Source organism: Pseudophryne corroboree, chromosome 1, assembly GCF_028390025.1.
Source record: "Pseudophryne corroboree isolate aPseCor3 chromosome 1, aPseCor3.hap2, whole genome shotgun sequence".
Classification (NCBI taxonomy): domain Eukaryota; kingdom Metazoa; phylum Chordata; class Amphibia; order Anura; family Myobatrachidae; genus Pseudophryne; species Pseudophryne corroboree.
The window spans coordinates 538,288,707-538,307,700 of record NC_086444.1 but is presented as its reverse complement, the minus strand read 5'-3'; the positions used below and the strand labels follow the sequence as shown (position 1 = coordinate 538,307,700).

General features: G+C 47.0%; 1 protein-coding gene across 2 annotated transcripts in view; it reads left to right on the top strand.

The window, feature by feature from the left end:
- FREM1 (FRAS1 related extracellular matrix 1) overlaps positions 1-18,994 on the top strand; it is a 326,722-nt gene that overhangs the window by 103,219 nt on the left and 204,509 nt on the right. For both annotated transcript variants that reach the window (XM_063914068.1, XM_063914069.1), the window contains exons 19-20: positions 11,756-11,978; positions 15,948-16,092. In XM_063914068.1, coding sequence (XP_063770138.1) covers positions 11,756-11,978; positions 15,948-16,092 — 368 coding nt within the window. The remainder of the gene's footprint in view (positions 1-11,755; positions 11,979-15,947; positions 16,093-18,994) is intronic.

Below are 18,994 nucleotides of genomic sequence, written 5' to 3'. Positions count from 1 at the left end.
AAACCTTAAACAACTACTGATGAGACCTCTGGTTGGGCACAGCCCCTCCACGACATCTACATGGCTCCATGAACGACGCCCTGGTTGCTTCAGGTGTACAGGTTGCACTACTTGCAGAGGTATGCTGACAGGACCATCTTTTCCACATCCCCACTCTGGACGACTGATAGCGATCAAATATAGACTGCACTGTATGATGGACCATCTCATCTATATTTTAACCTGCCCATGTGGTCTTTACTATGTCGGGATGACCTCCAGGCGATTCCGCGACAGGATGGCCAACCACAGAACATCTATCCACCAAGCAATCACATCGGGGACAGCTACACTGCCAGTAGCCCGGCACTTTATGACATCCCGGCATCAGGTGTCGGACCTCAGATCGAAGCTAATCGACTGGATCCCCCCACCACCTCGAGGGGGTGATCGCACCCTGCTGCTCAGAAAAAGAGAAAGTTCATGGATCTACAGACTGGACACTATTGCTCCAAGGGGCATGAATGAAAACAACCCGTTGTCAATTTTTTAAAAATAATTCTGAATCTCTATATGTATATTGTTGATGACCCCAATCCTTGTACCCCTACCCTTTTAGATAAACTAATCACACTGGTAGAAAATATGTGTATCACTATTTCTGTACTTTTCTGTTATGGTGATTTACACGTATGTTTTCTTTACAGTGATCTCACAGGTCTCCTTATATACCATTTTATATTTTCTCATTTGTTTTTATGTTTATCCTCCTGTTACACCCACTAGTAAGGGGCAAATGCAGATGGATCTCCATGGTTATCGGCCACACTGCTGCCCCACATGATATAGGTGCGCCACTGAAACTCATCTCCATTGCCTAGTAGCGCTGCGCGGCCCACTTCCGGTATTACCGGAAGTGACGTCCGCGTTCCATTATGCGTTCCACCCCAGCTCTGGCGTAAATGGCGCCATCTGGTAATGTGTAAGCCCCCTTGTCCTAAATTTAGTATGTACACCATGCTTCTCAATGGTGCCACACGTCACTTATGTATGCTACGTGATGTTTTACTTTATCCACACATTGCTCAGTAGTACTGCGCGGCTCACTTCCGGCATTACCGGAAGTGACGCCTGCGTTCCATTATGCGTTCCACTCTGGCTCCGGCGTAAATGGCGCCATCTGCATTGCTTAATCTCCTGTGTTCTAATTTAGTATGAACACTATGCTCTCCAATGGTGCCCCACGTCACTTTCATGTGTGCTACTTGATGTTTTTTCATGCCTACATTACTCGTTGGTGCCGCACGGCTCACTTCCGGTATTACCGGAAGTGACGCTTGCGTTCCACTCCGTCTCCGGCGTCACTGGAGGCGGAATTGGCGCCTTTTTAGGTATATAATAGGGGCCTGTGAGGCTCCTATCTGGTTCTCCAGTTTCCTACCTTACTTTGACTCATGCTGCACTGCTGTACCCGTTGTTTCAGTTGCTGTATACCTTGAAAAAGGTCCTGGTGTGGACCGAAACGTTGGACACTTCCTGGAAACTGTGAGACAGACTTTACAATAAATGTGAACTTTTTAGATTTTTTTGATATTCCAATCTGGAGAGTGCTATCTTTTCCACATAGTGGAGATACTGTATGATATATATATATATATATATATATATATATATATATACACTAGCTGTTCTATTTGGAGGTGCAATCCAAAATTTGATCTGAATTGTCTGTTTGGGCATTATCATTCACACAATGCAAGCCATGCGTCGGTAATGACGTCATTACAGTATATCAACCCCCTTTTCACGCCCTTCGGGAAGGTTTATTAAAATTCTAGTTACGTAGTTTTCCTATTTCCCACCTGCAGAATACCTATGTTAAATTTCATCTTTCTAACATTAGTGTTGATTTAGTCAGTCAGTCAGTCAGTGAGTGAGGGCTTTCGCATATATATATATATATATATATATATATACTGCTCAAAAAAATAAAGGGAACACTAAAATAACACATCCTAGATCTGAATGAATGAAATATTCTTATTAAGTACTTTGTTCTTTACATAGTTGAATGTGCTGACAACAAAATCACACAAAAATTATCAGTGGAAATCAAATTTATTAACCCATGGAGGTCTGGATTTGGAGTCACCCTCAAAATTAAAGTGGAAAAACACACTACAGGCTGATCCAACTTTGATGTAATGTCCTTAAAACAAATCAAAATAAGGCTGAGTAGTGTGTGTGGCCTCCACGTGCCTGTATGACCTCCCTACAACCCACACAAGTGGCTCAGGTAGTGCAGCTCATCCAGGATGGCACATCAATGCGAGCTGTGGCAAGAAGGTTTGCTGTGTCTGTCAGCGTAGTGTCCAGAGCATGGAGGCACTACCAGGAGACAGACCAGTACATCAGGAGATGTGGAGGAGGCCGTAGGAGGGCAACAACCCAGCAGCAGGACCGCTACCTCCGCCTTTGTGCAAGGAGGAACAGGAGGAGCACTGCCAGAGCCCTGCAAAATGACCTCCAGCAAGCCACAAATGTGCATGTATCTACTCAAACAATCAGAAACAGACTCCATGAGGGTAGTATGAGGGCCCGACGCCCACAGGTGGGGGTTGTGCTTACAGCCCAACACCGTGCAGGACGTTTGCCATTTGCCAGAGAACAAATTGGCAAATTCGCCACTGGCGCCCTGTGCTCTTCACAGATGAAATCAGGTTCTCACTGAGCACATGTGACAGACGTGACAGAATCTGGAGACGCCAAGGAGAATGTTCTGCTGCCTGCAACATCCTCCAGCATGACCGGTTTGGCAGTGGATCAGTAATGGTGTGGGGTGGCATTTCTTTGGGGGGCCGCACAGCCCTCCATGTGCTCGCCAGAGGTAGCCTAACTGCCATTAGGTACCGAGATGAGATCCTCAGACCCCTTGTGAGACCATTTGCTGGTGCGGTTGGCCATGGGTTCCTCCTAATGCAAGACAATGCAAGACCTCATGTGGCTGGAGTGTATCAGCAGTTCCTGCAAGACAAAGGCATTAATGCTATGGACTGGACCGCCCGTTTCCCAGTCCTGAATCCAATTGAGCACATCTGGGACATCATGTCTCGCTCCATCCACCAACGCCACGTTGCACCATAGACTGTCCAGGAGTTGGCGGATGCTTTAGTCCAGGTCTGGGAGGAGATCCCTCAGGAGACCATCCGCCACCTCATCAGGAGTATGCCCAGGCGTTGTAGGTAGGGAAGTCATACAGGCACGAGGAGGCCACAGACACTACTCAGCCTCATTTTGACTTGTTTTAAGGACATTACATCAAAGTTGGATCAGCCTGTAGTGTGTTTTTCCACTTTAATTTTGAGGGTGACTCCAAATCCAGACCTCCATGGGTTAATAAATTTGATTTCCATTGATAATTTTGTGTGATTTTGTTGTCAGCACATTCAACTATGTAAAGAACAAAGTATTTAATAAGAATATTTCATTCATTCAGATCTAGGATGTGTTATTTTAGTGTTCCCTTTATTTTTTTGAGCAGTGTATATATAGAGAGAGAGAGAGAGAGAGAGAGAGAGAGAGCTGAGCGACATGCAGACATGCGCTCTTTAAATTTCCTCTTGGTCTTGCCAATATAGCTAAGACCACACGGGCAAATTATCTGGTATATAACAAAACATGAATTACAATTCAACTGGTGTTTAATGTCAATTCTTTTGCCCATGTGTGGGTGACTGAAGCATTCTCCTGTTAATAAAAACTGGCATGGTACACACAAACATTTTACACAGGCAAGTTTTGTTGTACCTGATAAAAAGATGATGTGTCCTTTTTTAGTTTAGATATGTCTGTCTTGACTAATAAATCGCGTAGGTTTTTGCCATGAGAATAACAGGGCATTAGACTGGTGTTGGTTAAATAAAGTTTTTTTTCCGTTTCTATAATTGGCCAGTGCTCCCTAACTATTGTCGAGATGTTAGAAGACTTAGCATTACATTTATTTACCCATGGTAAGCGGGAGGGACCTTGATGCTCATTTGTCTTTTTTCCTAACAGTGCTTTTCTATCAAGGGCCATTACCCTGTTTTTGTTTTCCAACAAATATTTTGCTGAATAGGCTCTACAAGCAATTTTCAATAAGTTGATCTATTATAGCTGTTTGTAACTTACTGTTAATGTGGCAAATTCTCACCATATGCGAATATGGTAATCCTCTGATTAATGATTTTCGGTGGCAACTATGAGCCTGGAGCAGCTGATTCCTATCTGTAGGCTTAGTAAAGACAGTAGTCACAAGAGAATTATTCTTCATTTGAATTTTGACATCAAGGAAATTGATTTCCATCTGATTCATAGCATACAGTATGTGAATTTGATGGGTCCTTCTGCAGCATTGTAATGGTCAGTCATATTGCTGAGGATCATATGATCGCCTTTCCATATGACAAGCAGGTCATCTATGTACCTGTTGAATAATACAACATGCGCTGTATGCAATGGGTTCTTATAAACCTTGGGTTTGAAGATAGAATTGCTTGTCATACAGAAAAAAAAAAAAAAATTCTGTATGACAAGCAATTCTATCTTCAAACCCAAGGCTGTGTGATGGGTTCTTCTACAGCACCGGTCTATGCCAATATTGTAATGTTTGCAGTTGAAGAGGATTTGTTTTATAACAACCCAAATGCTTTTTCGAAAGTAGGCATGTCATATATTGTTGGCAGGCCTTGATCTTAGGTAGTGCATGGCCATTTTTCTTGCTATACAATAATGTCTCAAGTAGAGATGAGCGCCTGAAATTTTTCGGGTTTTGTGTTTTGGTTTTGGGTTCGGTTCCGCGGCCGTGTTTTGGGTTCGAACGCGTTTTGGCAAAACCTCACCGAATTTTTTTTATCGGATTCGGGTGTGTTTTGGATTCGGGTGTTTTTTTCAAAAAACACTAAAAAACAGCTTAAATCATAGAATTTGGGGGTCATTTTGATCCCAAAGTATTATTAACCTCAAAAACCATAATTTACACTCATTTTCAGTCTATTCTGAATACCTCACACCTCACAATATTATTTTTAGTCCTAAAATTTGCACCGAGGTCGCTGTGTGAGTAAGATAAGCGACCCTAGTGGCCGACACAAACACCGGGCCCATCTAGGAGTGGCACTGCAGTGTCACGCAGGATGTCCCTTCCAAAAAACCCTCCCCAAACAGCACATGACGCAAAGAAAAAAAGAGGCGCAATGAGGTAGCTGTGTGAGTAAGATTAGCGACCCTAGTGGCCGACACAAGCACCGGGCCCATCTAGGAGTGGCACTGCAGTGTCACGCAGGATGGCCCTTCCAAAAAACCCTCCCCAAACAGCACATGACGCAAAGAAAAAAAGAGGCGCAATGAGGTAGCTGTGTGAGTAAGATTAGCGACCCTAGTGGCAGACACAAACACCGGGCCCATCTAGGAGTGGCACTGCAGTGTCACGCAGGATGTCCCTTCCAGAAAACCCTCCCCAAACAGCACATGACGCAAAGAAAAAAAGAGGCGCAATGAGGTAGCTGACTGTGTGAGTAAGATTAGCGACCCTAGTGGCCGACACAAACACCGGGCCCATCTAGGAGTGGCACTGCAGTGTCACGCAGGATGTCCCTTCCAAAAAACCCTCCCCAATCAGCACATGATGCAAAGAAAAAGAAAAGAAAAAAGAGGTGCAAGATGGAATTGTCCTTGGGCCCTCCCACCCACCCTTATGTTGTATAAACAAAACAGGACATGCACACTTTAACCAACCCATCATTTCAGTGACAGGGTCTGCCACACGACTGTGACTGATATGACGGGTTGGTTTGGACCCCCCCCAAAAAAGAAGCAATTAATCTCTCCTTGCACAAACTGGCTCTACAGAGGCAAGATGTCCACCTCATCTTCACCCTCCGATATATCACCGTGTACATCCCCCTCCTCACAGATTATCAATTCGTCCCCACTGGAATCCACCATCTCAGCTCCCTGTGTACTTTGTGGAGGCAATTGCTGCTGGTCAATGTCTCCGCGGAGGAATTGATTATAATTCATTTTAATGAACATCATCTTCTCCACATTTTCTGGATGTAACCTCGTACGCCGATTGCTGACAAGGTGAGCGGCGGCACTAAACACTCTTTCGGAGTACACACTTGTGGGAGGGCAACTTAGGTAGAATAAAGCCAGTTTGTGCAAGGGCCTCCAAATTGCCTCTTTTTCCTGCCAGTATAAGTACGGACTGTGTGACGTGCCTACTTGGATGCGGTCACTCATATAATCCTCCACCATTCTATCAATGTTGAGAGAATCATATGCAGTGACAGTAGACGACATGTCCGTAATCGTTGTCAGGTCCTTCAGTCCGGACCAGATGTCAGCATCAGCAGTCGCTCCAGACTGCCCTGCATCACCGCCAGCGGGTGGGCTCGGAATTCTGAGCCTTTTCCTCGCACCCCCAGTTGCGGGAGAATGTGAAGGAGGAGATGTTGACAGGTCGCGTTCCGCTTGACTTGACAATTTTGTCACCAGCAGGTCTTTCAACCCCAGCAGACTTGTGTCTGCCGGAAAGAGAGATCCAAGGTAGGCTTTAAATCTAGGATCGAGCACGGTGGCCAAAATGTAGTGCTCTGATTTCAACAGATTGACCACCCGTGAATCCTTGTTAAGCGAATTAAGGGCTGCATCCACAAGTCCCACATGCCTAGCGGAATCGCTCCCTTTTAGCTCCTTCTTCAATGCCTCCAGCTTCTTCTGCAAAAGCCTGATGAGGGGAATGACCTGACTCAGGCTGGCAGTGTCTGAACTGACTTCACGTGTGGCAAGTTCAAAGGGCATCAGAACCTTGCACAACGTTGAAATCATTCTCCACTGCACTTGAGACAGGTGCATTCCACCTCCTATATCGTGCTCAATTGTATAGGCTTGAATGGCCTTTTGCTGCTCCTCCAACCTCTGAAGCATATAGAGGGTTGAATTCCACCTCGTTACCACTTCTTGCTTCAGATGATGGCAGGGCAGGTTCAGTAGTTTTTGGTGGTGCTCCAGTCTTCTGTACGTGGTGCCTGTACGCCGAAAGTGTCCCGCAATTTTTCTGGCCACCGACAGCATCTCTTGCACGCCCCTGTCGTTTTTTTAAAAATTCTGCACCACCAAATTCAAGGTATGTGCAAAACATGGGACGTGCTGGAATTTGCCCATATTTAATGCACACACAATATTGCTGGCGTTGTCCGATGCCACAAATCCACAGGAGAGTCCAATTGGGGTAAGCCATTCCGCGATGATCTTCCTCAGTTGCCGTAAGAGGTTTTCAGCTGTGTGCGTATTCTGGAAACCGGTGATACAAAGCGTAGCCTGCCTAGGAAAGAGTTGGCGTTTGCGAGATGCTGCTACTGGTGCCGCCGCTGCTGTTCTTGCGGCGGGAGTCCATACATCTACCCAGTGGGCTGTCACAGTCATATAGTCCTGACCCTGCCCTGCTCCACTTGTCCACATGTCCGTGGTTAAGTGGACATTGGGTACAGCTGCATTTTTTAGGACACTGGTGACTCTTTTTCTGAGGTCTGTGTACATTTTCGGTATCGCCTGCCTAGAGAAATGGAACCTAGATGGTATTTGGTACCGGGGACACAGTACCTCCAACAAGTCTCTAGTTGGCTCTGCAGTAATGATGGATACCGGAACCACGTTTCTCACCACCCAGGATGCCAAGGCCTCAGTTATCCGCTTTGCAGTAGGATGACTGCTGTGATATTTCATCTTCCTCGCAAAGGACTGTTGAACAGTCAATTGCTTACTGGAAGTAGTACAAGTGGGCTTACGACTTCCCCTCTGGGATGACCATCGACTCCCAGCGGCAACAACAGCAGCGCCAGCAGCAGTAGGCGTTACACGCAAGGATGCATCGGAGGAATCCCAGGCAGGAGAGGACTCGTCAGAATTGCCAGTGACATGGCCTGCAGGACTATTGGCATTCCTGGGGAAGGAGGAAATTGACACTGAGGGAGTTGGTGGGGTGGTTTGCGTGAGCTTGGTTACAAGAGGAAGGGATTTACTGGTCAGTGGACTGCTTCCGCTGTCACCCAAAGTTTTTGAACTTGTCACTGACTTATTATGAATGCGCTGCAGGTGACGTATAAGGGAGGATGTTCCGAGGTGGTTAACGTCCTTACCCCTACTTATTACAGCTTGACAAAGGGAACACACGGCTTGACACCTGTTGTCCGCATTTCTGGTGAAATACCTCCACACCGAAGAGCTGATTTTTTTGGTATTTTCACCTGGCATGTCAACGGCCATATTCCTCCCACGGACAACAGGTGTCTCCCCGGGTGCCTGACTTAAACAAACCACCTCACCATCAGAATCCTCCTGGTCAATTTCCTCCCCAGCGCCAGCAACACCCATATCCTCCTCATCCTGGTGTACTTCAACACTGACATCTTCAATCTGACTATCAGGAACTGGACTGCGGGTGCTCCTTCCAGCACTTGCAGGGGGCGTGCAAATGGTGGAAGGCGCATGCTCTTCACGTCCAGTGTTGGGAAGGTCAGGCATCGCAACCGACACAATTGGACTCTCCTTGTGGATTTGGGATTTCGAAGAATGCACAGTTCTTTGCTGTGCTGCTTTTGCCAGCTTGAGTCTTTTCATTTTTCTAGCGAGAGGCTGAGTGCTTCCATCCTCATGTGAAGCTGAACCACTAGCCATGAACATAGGCCAGGGCCTCAGCCGTTCCTTGCCACTCCGTGTGGTAAATGGCATATTGGCAAGTTTACGCTTCTCCGACGACAATTTTATTTTAGGTTTTGGAGTCCTTTTTTTTCTGATATTTGGTGTTTTGGATTTGACATGCTCTGTACTATGACATTGGGCATCGGCCTTGGCAGACGACGTTGCTGGCATTTCATCGTCTCGGCCATGACTAGTGGCAGCAGCTTCAGCACGAGGTGGAAGTGGATCTTGATCTTTCCCTAATTTTGGAACCTCAACATTTTTGTTCTCCATATTTTAATAGGCACAACTAAAAGGCACCTCAGGTAAACAATGGAGATGGATACTAGTATACAATTATGGACTGCCTGCCGACTGCAGACACAGAGGTAGCCACAGCCGTGAACTACCGTACTGTACTGTGTCTGCAGCTAATATAGACTGGTTGATAAAGAGAAGATGTCTATGTAACTATGTATGTATAAAGAAGACTGAAAAAAATCCACGGTTAGGTGGTATACAATTATGGACGGACTGCCTGCCGAGTGCAGACACAGAGGTAGCCACAGCCGTGAACTACCGTACTGTACTGTGTCTGCAGCTAATATAGACTGGTTGATAAAGAGAAGATGTCTATGTAACTATGTATGTATAAAGAAGAATGAAAAAAAACCACGGTTAGGTGGTATACAATTATGGACGGACTGCCTGCCGAGTGCAGACACAGAGGTAGCCACAGCCGTGAACTACCGTACTGTACTGTGTCTGCAGCTAATATAGACTGGTTGATAAAGAGAAGATGTCTATGTAACTATGTATGTATAAAGAAGAATGAAAAAAATCCACGGTTAGGTGGTATTACAATTATGGACGGACTGCCTGCCGAGTGCAGAGACACAGAGGTAGCCACAGCCGTGAACTACCGTACTGTGTCTGCTGCGACTGGATGATAAATGATATAAAAAATATATATATATCACTACTGCAGCCGGACAGGTATATATTATATATTATATAATGACGGACCTGCTGGACACTGTCTGTCAGCAGAATGAGTTTTATTTTTATAGAATAAAAAAAAAAAAACACACAAGTGAAGTCACACGACGAGTGTTTAACTTTTTCAGGCAATCACAATATAAGTATACTACTAACTATACTGGTGGTCAGTGTGGTCAGGTCACTGGTCAGTCACACTGGCAGTGGCACTCCTGCAGCAAAAGTGTGCACTGTTTAATTTTAATATAATATGTACTCCTGGCTCCCGCTATAACCTATAACTGGCACTGCAGTAGTGCTCCCCAGTCTCCCCCACAATTATAAGCTGTGTGAGCTGAGCAGTCAGACAGATATATAATATATATAGATGATGCAGCACACTGGCCTGAGCCTGAGCAGTGCACACAGATATGGTATGTGACTGACTGAGTCACTGTGTGTATCGCTTTTTTCAGGCAGAGAACGGATATATTAAATAAACTGCACTGTGTGTCTGGTGGTCACTCACTATATAATATATTATGTACTCCTGGCTCCTGCTATAACCTATAACTGGCACTGCAGTAGTGCTCCCCAGTCTCCCCCACAATTATAAGCTGTGTGAGCTGAGCAGTCAGACAGATATATATAATATTATATATAGATAATAGATGATGCAGCACACTGGCCTGAGCCTGAGCAGTGCACACAGATATGGTATGTGACTGACTGAGTCACTGTGTGTATCGCTTTTTTCAGGCAGAGAACGGATATATTAAATAAACTGCACTGTGTGTCTGGTGGTCACTCACTATATAATATATTATGTACTCCTGGCTCCTGCTATAACCTATAACTGGCACTGCAGTAGTGCTCCCCAGTCTCCCCCACAATTATAAGCTGTGTGAGCTGAGCAGTCAGACAGATATATATAATATTATATATAGATAATAGATGATGCAGCACACTGGCCTGAGCCTGAGCAGTGCACACAGATATGGTATGTGACTGACTGAGTCACTGTGTGTATCGCTTTTTTCAGGCAGAGAACGGATATATTAAATAAACTGCACTGTGTGTCTGGTGGTCACTCACTATATAATATATTATGTACTCCTGGCTCCTGCTATAACCTATAACTGGCACTGCAGTAGTGCTCCCCAGTCTCCCCCACAATTATAAGCTGTGTGAGCTGAGCAGTCAGACAGATATATATAATATTATATATAGATAATAGATGATGCAGCACACTGGCCTGAGCCTGAGCAGTGCACACAGATATGGTATGTGACTGAGTCACTGTGTGCTGTGTATCGCTTTTTTCAGGCAGAGAACGGATTATAAAGTAAACTGCACTGTCCTCACTAGTAAACTCTCTCCACTCAGTCTCTACACTTCTACAGTAACAGTACTCCTCCTAGTCAGCTCCAGTAAATCTCTCTCAGTCTCTTATAATCTAAATGGAGAGGACGCCAGCCACGTCCTCTCCCTATCAATCTCAATGCACGTGTGAAAATGGCGGCGACGCGCGGCTCCTTATATAGAATCCGAGTCTCGCGATAGAATCCGAGCCTCGCGAGAATCCGACAGCGTCATGATGACGTTCGGGCGCGCTCGGGTTAACCGAGCAAGGCGGGAAGATCCGAGTCGCTCGGACCCGTGAAAAAAAACATGAAGTTCTGGCGGGTTCGGATTCAGAGAAACCGAACCCGCTCATCTCTAGTCTCAAGTGAGTCAGCAGAATAGCAGAGGAGTTAAATGGTCTCAGAGCTATTTGCTATTGCAATTATTAGATGAAAATGTAAGGCATCTATTTTGCTATGGCTTGCAATTAGATTGTGAAATATGCATTATGATATTCAGTGTATCTAATAGCAAGGCTGATGACAGCTATTTAAATCTAGACACATATAATACAAATGCTACAGAGAGCATCTGAGCTTCAGCAGTCTTGCTGTATTTGTCTAGTTACCTAACAACACAAGCTCTGAACATGATGAGTGTTCATAAAGGATGAGTAATAGTTTTTTGGTTTATATAATAAGTTCTATGCATGTTCTGTTTTTCTTTTCTTCAGGTGGAAGAAGGTCAAATGAAGGAACTTAATCCCTCTGTAATTAATGTATCAGACATGGATGTCCCCCAGAATCACTTATCATTTATTGTTACAATACATCCACGCCATGGCCTTATTATGGAAGAGACCTACGGCACAAACTACTTGAAGCAATTACCTAAAGGCCTTAAGAGTAATACATATCCCATGGTACATGATTTCACACTGGAATGCCTTAAGAATGGTATGTTAGTAAGTAACTAGTAAAGGGACCCAGTTGCGTCCGCTGTTCTGCTCAGCCCACCCCCTGCTCTGTCTCTCTATGCCAGCTGCTTTTCTCCCTGCTCAGTCCCGCTCTCTGTCTGCTGCTCTGTCACACTGCACCACCGCACTCTTTCCCCACCTGGACCATCCCACCCTTTCCTTCCCACAACTGTATGGATACCTCCCAGCAGGTCCTCCCCCTCTACAAATAGGGTCAGTCACTTTCTTCTAGTAGTTGAAGCCATCGGAGATCAGCCATAACATTAAGACAACCTGTTGAATGATTGTGTAGGTTCCCCTTGTGCCACCAAAATAGTTTTGACCTGTCGAGAATGGGGTCCATAAGACCTCTGTGGGTGTACTGTGGTATCTGGCACCCAGGCATTAACCGCAGAACCTTTAAGTTTTGTAAGCAGCAAGGTGGGTCCTCAATGGCTCAGGCTTGTTTTTCTAGCTCATCCCACAGATGTTCAATTGAATTGAGATCTGGGGAATTTGAAGGCCAAGTCAACAACTTGAACTCTGTCGTGTCCCTCAAACCATTCCTAAACAATTTTTGCAGTGTGGTAGGGTATTTTATTATGCTGAATGAGGAAAACATTATCAAAATTATCAAAGAACAAAGGCAATAATGCTCTCTGTAAAATGGTTGTGGCCAATAGACATGATGGGAATATGAGGGAAGATGTTTTAAACTTTCTAAAGAGTGTAGAAATTGCCCATAGCAACTAATCAGCTTCTAGCTAGCATTTCTCAAGTACATTATATAAAATGAAAGGTAGAAATTGATTAGTTGCTATGGACAACATCTTCACTTGTCCGCTTCTCCACTGTTTAGAATGTTTGATACATTCCTTCCCCCTCTGTTACACAAATCCAGGCCTAACCCATTAACCTCCTGTATTAGTTCAAACCTACTGTCTTTTTACACAATAGCAACATTTTGGTACCTAGTAAACGACTGGAGATATATATATATATATATATATATATATATACTAGGTGCTTCATCGCGCCCTACGGGCGCTCTTCACACCGTCGCAAGGGACTACGCCCCCTTAACCCTTGCATGCCTTTCTGGGGTTTAATATTTGTATTATATGGAGTATTACCTGCATTCCTTTGTTAGTTGTTAAATATTGCACAATGAAAGGGCGTGCGATGGTGAAGGAGGCGCAGCCCCTTGCGACGGCGTGAACAGCACCTGCAGGGCACGATGTACAGAATGTAGCGGGTGCGGGGGGGACTGCGGATGGTGTCTGTAGATGCTGCGGGTGGAGGGAGGCAGAAGTGGGGGTGGGGCCCGGATGGGGAAGGTTCGGGAGGTGCTGCGCGTGGGGGAGGGGCAGAGGAGTGGGGGATGCAGATGGGGGAGGGGTCCGGAGGCACTGAAGGTGGGGGAGGGGCAGGGGTGCCACGGGTGGGAGAGGGGCAGGTGTGGGGATGTTGTGGATGGATGAAGGGTTCCGGAGGTGCTGTTGGATGGGAAGGGACGGGAGTGCCGGGGGTGGGGTAGGGGACCGCAGGCACCATGGGTAGGGTAGGGGCAGGTACGGGTGTTGTGGCGGATGGGAAAGGAGGTCCGGAGGTGCTGCAGGTGGTGGAGGGGCAGGTGCGGGGGTGCCATTGGTGGGGGGAGGGGTGGGTGAGAGGGGGACCGCTGATGGAGGAGGGTGTCTGCAGATGCTGCAAGTGGAGGGGGGCAGGTGTGGTGGGAGACATATAAGGGGGGTGAATGGTGGAAGGGGCCTGGAGGTGCTGTGGGTGGTGAAGGGGTGGAGGAGTGGGAGCCACGGGTGGTGTAGGGGGTTTGGAGGCACAGCATGTGGGGGAGGGGTGGAGTGCCGCATGTGGTGGAGGGGAAGGTGCGGAGGTGTGGTGCATTGGGGAGAGGTCTGGAGGCGCTGCAGGTACTGTACATGCCATAAAAGGTAGTTGGAGGGTATGCAGTAACAGAGCCAGGACAGGGGTGACAGGGTCAGTACAGGGTTGACGTGGCCAGGACAGGGGTGACAGGGTCAGAACAGGGGTGACGGTGTCAGGACAGGGGTGACGGGGCCGGACAGGGGTGACGGGGCCAGGACAGAAATGATAGGGACAGGATAAGGGTGACAGGGCCAGGATAAGGGTGAAAGGGCCAGGATAAGGGTGGCAGGGCAAGGCCAGGGGTGACAGGGACATGACAGAACACAGGGCACGGGAGAGATTGGTATTAGGGACAAAACAGTGGTGACAGACAGATGTGTCTTACCGGAGTCACTGCTGCTGGCTGCTGCTGTTCCACTCCAACCTGTTGGGATCTGCTGCTGCTGGAGACTTGGCATGGCTGACTCTCTCAGGCTGGAGTCCTGCTTCCTCTGCCCGTCCGCATCCCTCCCCCCCTCCTCAGTCACACACCGCAGACCTCGCGCAGCTGCCGGGCACCGTGGTAAGGTGAGACTGGAAATGACTGGTTAGCCCCCAGGAGATGCTGCGGCTGGAGGGAGGAGGGGGTCATAGCATGCACGTGGCGCGGACCTCACGGCTTCCGGGCACTGTGGTAAGGGGAGACTGGGAGTGACTGGTTAGCTCCCAGGAGACTCTGCGGCTGGAGGGAGGAGGGGGTCAGAGCCTGCAAGCAGCTCGGATTTCTGCAGCGCTACCCTCCAGCTAAAGTGTGTGAATGAGCTGGGCGCACTCCACTGCGGGTGGCAGCGCTGCAGCTAGCGGTGGGGTTGCCGGGGCTGGAGATAACAGAGGCAGTACGGAACCTGCACAGCGGCAGGTGCCCCACTAAACTGCAGCTAAGAAGTGTGGAGTGTGCCAGAAAGTGACGCTCCTCCGCATCAGAGAGACCCTGCTGAGTATGCCGATGTGGGGGGTCAAGCACACAGTGAGCCGGTGCCCGTCTGTCTGTATGACATACCCCTCACACACGCCCATACCTCCCAAATGTCCCGATTTTCGCGGGACAGTCCCATTTTTTGGGGTCTGTCCCGCTGTCCCACCCGCGGGTCGCAGTGTCCGGCGGTGGGGGGGGGGGGGCAGTTGGAAAGCTCCCGTACTCGCTGTTCTGCTTAGCAGAGCAGCGGTGAATAGTGGAGACAGAGGGAGAGGGGGCATCAGGGGGTACGGATTAATGGGGGGGTTCCAGCAGCAGAGCCGGATTAAGGTGGGGGGTGGGGGGCAGGGGATACGTACCGTTTGCCCCACAGTTTTAGGGGACCCCCCGGCTGGAGTAGCTCTGTCCCAGCTCAGAAGCTCCCCCCCGTCCTGCCAGCAACATCGGCAGCATTGTGCTACAGTCAGCACACGCTGCTGCGTATTGGCAGGTCTGTGGTGTTGCAGGGAGGCAGCAGTCTCCCTGCTTTCTTCTCCCTGTGCGGGTGTGTAGGGGGAGCGACCACGTCCTCTGGATTTAGCCCTAGCTGAGGGGCCAAAATCCCATCAAAAAAATAAAAATCGAAATTTGCATAAGGGGGCGTGGCCGCGCGGGCCGCGATTAGGCCACGCCCCCAACCCACAGCAGGCACAGCAATGAGATAGGGCTCCCCTGTCACAAGTGCCCTGTGCCCCCCGGACTCATAATCAGCCCCTGGGAGCATGCCAGCAGCTCACAGAGCGCTGGGCATGCTCCCTCACTGACGAAAACGGGGCCCTCCCGTGAAGCCACGCCCCCTTTTCGCCGAGTGTGTTTCCCTCCTTCTGCCTGGAGAAAGCTCCTGCAGAAAGCTGGGAGGTCTGCACCCCTGCCTGTGACATGCCCAATGCCCATGCTATCTGCTTCTGCTCCTAGTCTCCTGTAGATTTGGCCAGATCTCTGTGACTCATTTGACTAACTCCGCCCAGTGTTGTAACTCCGCCCAGCGTTAGCAAATGAATCACAAGGTCACAGAATAGGGCTATTATATAGGAGATATATATATATATATATACACACACACACAATAACCAATCTTTATCTTATTAGGTATGAAGCTGGTGTATGTGCATGATGACTCTGAAAATCTTTCTGACAGCTTCACAATCCGGTTGTCAGATGGACAACATGAATTGGAGAAAACTATTTTTGTTACGGTCATTGGAATTAATGATGAAAAACCTGCATTGACAAAGTAAGCTTTATGTTGCAGATAATGTTATACCTCTCATTACTTCATAGAGCCAAATTGTGCTTTTAAACTTTAATGTATCTGTCATTATTATAAACCACAGCTTGTTATAAACAGCTATAAATTATCTCAGAGTACTAAAGTACATCAGGGACTACGTCACAGTTCCTCTGACCCTGTGGCCAAATTTAGACAGACACTTGAACATAGGGCTTCTAAGTGTTAGGAAACTCCTGTACAATTACAACAGTCCCCTAGAGCACTAGTGAGGGTCTTCTGCCTACAACAGCCACCCTTTGTTCCCTCAAAGTATTATGCACACACTGGTACTTAGCATGCCACAGGTATTAAACCTCAAGCAGTAGGGGCTGATGTAATTGACAGGAGATTACTGGATATAGCTGGAGTAGTAGTATAAGGTAACAACAATATGGCAAGGACACAGTTAACTGGAAAACTAATGTAAAGCACTAGATATACTCCGGACTGTGAAACAATTAGTTGCAAGGATATCTCAGTGTAATAATATGCAGACAGTCGACGTGGTTATCAACCATAAGAGCAGTACAAATCCAGAAATGGAATTCAAGTGCGCAGAGAATGCACAGGTCTGCACAATAGCTTAAAATGTAGTAGCAATGGTAAAACACAATAGCTCCTGCTGTTCATAATAGCTCCTTGCAGTCGCAATATAGTATGAAACATGAGAACTTCAGTTAAAGTCCAAGGCTGAGAGAGAAGTCCAGTTTGCACAGAAATCCAATGTAGAGATATCAGTGGTAATTAGCCAGGGATGCCAGAAAGGCACAGGTGGAATTCACAGCAGTTAATAAATGCACAGATTACTCAGCATATACCTGGACTCAATTTATTCAAGGCTCAGTAATTCAGGTAATTAGCTGAGAGAATCGCTTCAAGAAACGCAGCTTGGAAATCAGGAAACTTTTCAAAGAACAGTTACTGAATGACAAGGCTCTAACAAGAAACTATAACCGGCATAGGACATAAGGCAGACATGAAATACACAGGGAATTCAAGTCACTAATAGGTTGCTAATGTCAGCTGACACCAGTTGCATCCTGACTAGAGGGAATGCAATCAGCTGATATGCTTCAACAGCAACAGTTCACAAGACAAACAGGAAACCTGACCTGCAATCCAGGTGACAAGGTAAGTCTGACAATAAATACAAGATCTTGATTGTTGTAAAAACAGAGTCATCACAGTTCCCTCACCTTCAATGTGAACTCTGTACACCCAAATAGATCTGAGAAGAACGTAAAGGAAAAATCTTTGTACAAATTACTGGGAAAAGGCAAGTTCAAGACCATTGACGTTGCTTATTTTTACTAGATTGTCTTTATCCAACTAATTAAGGAAGTAAAAGGACATTGAACCTCATTCCGAGTTGATCGCTCGCTAGCTGCTTTTAGCATGCGTGCAAACGCTAAGCCGCCGCCCTCTGGGAGTGTATCTTAGCTTAGCAGAAGTGCGAACGAAAGGATCGCAGCTCTGGTGTAAAAAAATTTGAGCAGTTTCTGAGTAGCTCCAGACCTACTCCTAGCTAGCGATCACTTCAGACTATTTAGTTCCTGTTTTGATGTCACGAACACGCCCTGCATTCGTCCAGCCACTCCCCCGTTTCCCCAGGCACACCTGCGTTTGTATCTGACACGCCTGCGTTTTCAGCACACTCCCTGAAAATGGTCAGTTACCTCCCAGCAACGTCCCATTCCTGTCAATGACTCACCGATCAGCAGTGCGACTGAAAAGAGTCGCTAGACCTTGTGTGAAACTGCATCATTTGTTGTGAAAGTACGTTGCGCGTGCGCACTGCGCCCATACGCATGCGCAGAAATGCCGATTTTTTTGCTGATCGATGCGCTGCGAACAACGGCAGATAGCGATCAACTCGGAATGACCCCCATTGTCAGAAACTATAGAACATTAAATCAATGGAGCTTCATCCGCTTTAGTGTCATAATCCAAGGAATACATATGTATTCCCGGCTGACGGGATGCCGGCTGTCAGTATCCTGACAGCAGCATCCCGTCCACCAAAATGCTGGCAGCGGGGCGAATGCTACAAGTCACCTTGCGGACTCGCTTCGCTCACCAGGCTGTGGGCTCAGTGGCTCGATGTGCTTGCCACAGGATCTGTTCCCACTCTATGGATGTCGTGAACACCCACAAGTGGGAATAGCCCCTGTGAGCCGGTATTCTGGCTGTCGGCATTGTCGGCTGTCGGGACTCCGATGTCAGTATCCTGACCACCGGGATCCCAACAGCCAGCAAATCGATTGCCTCCCATAATCTGAATTGGAATCTAAATATAATGGTTGAATCACAGCTTTCTTTTTAGAAGTAGAATATTTCAAAGACTCTTGGATATAACGTGAGGCAGAACCAAAACACAATATAGGTCTGGAAGGACTGCAAGACTGAGTATTGACAAAACACTTGGCAGGCTGGAGGAACAATAAGCTCAGGACCAGAATTTTTTTTAAAAACAATTGTATGGAGAAGACAGCGAGATATAGCCAACTGTCATGTTCCTGGGTTATTGCTTTCATGTTGATTTTGAAGTGCTGCAGTCTTTAAGGGATTGAACATTTTGAGTGTGTTGGTTTATCAAAGCTTGACTTTTGTCAGCAGTAGGTGGATCCTTGGCCAATGGGTTAGGATATTCAGAAGACTCCAAATGAATTATAACCAAATCTTTTAACTACTGCCCCTTGAAGACCTCCAAATTTTGAAGTATGGGATCCCTGGACTTAATAAGTGTCTCAGCCCATTCTAAAGCCTCCCCTCTGAAGGATATGAGCAGGTATAATACTGCTTCAGCTGGTGAGGCAAAAAGTGATATTGATATCAGATCACAAAATTGATATTGAAGCATCAGATC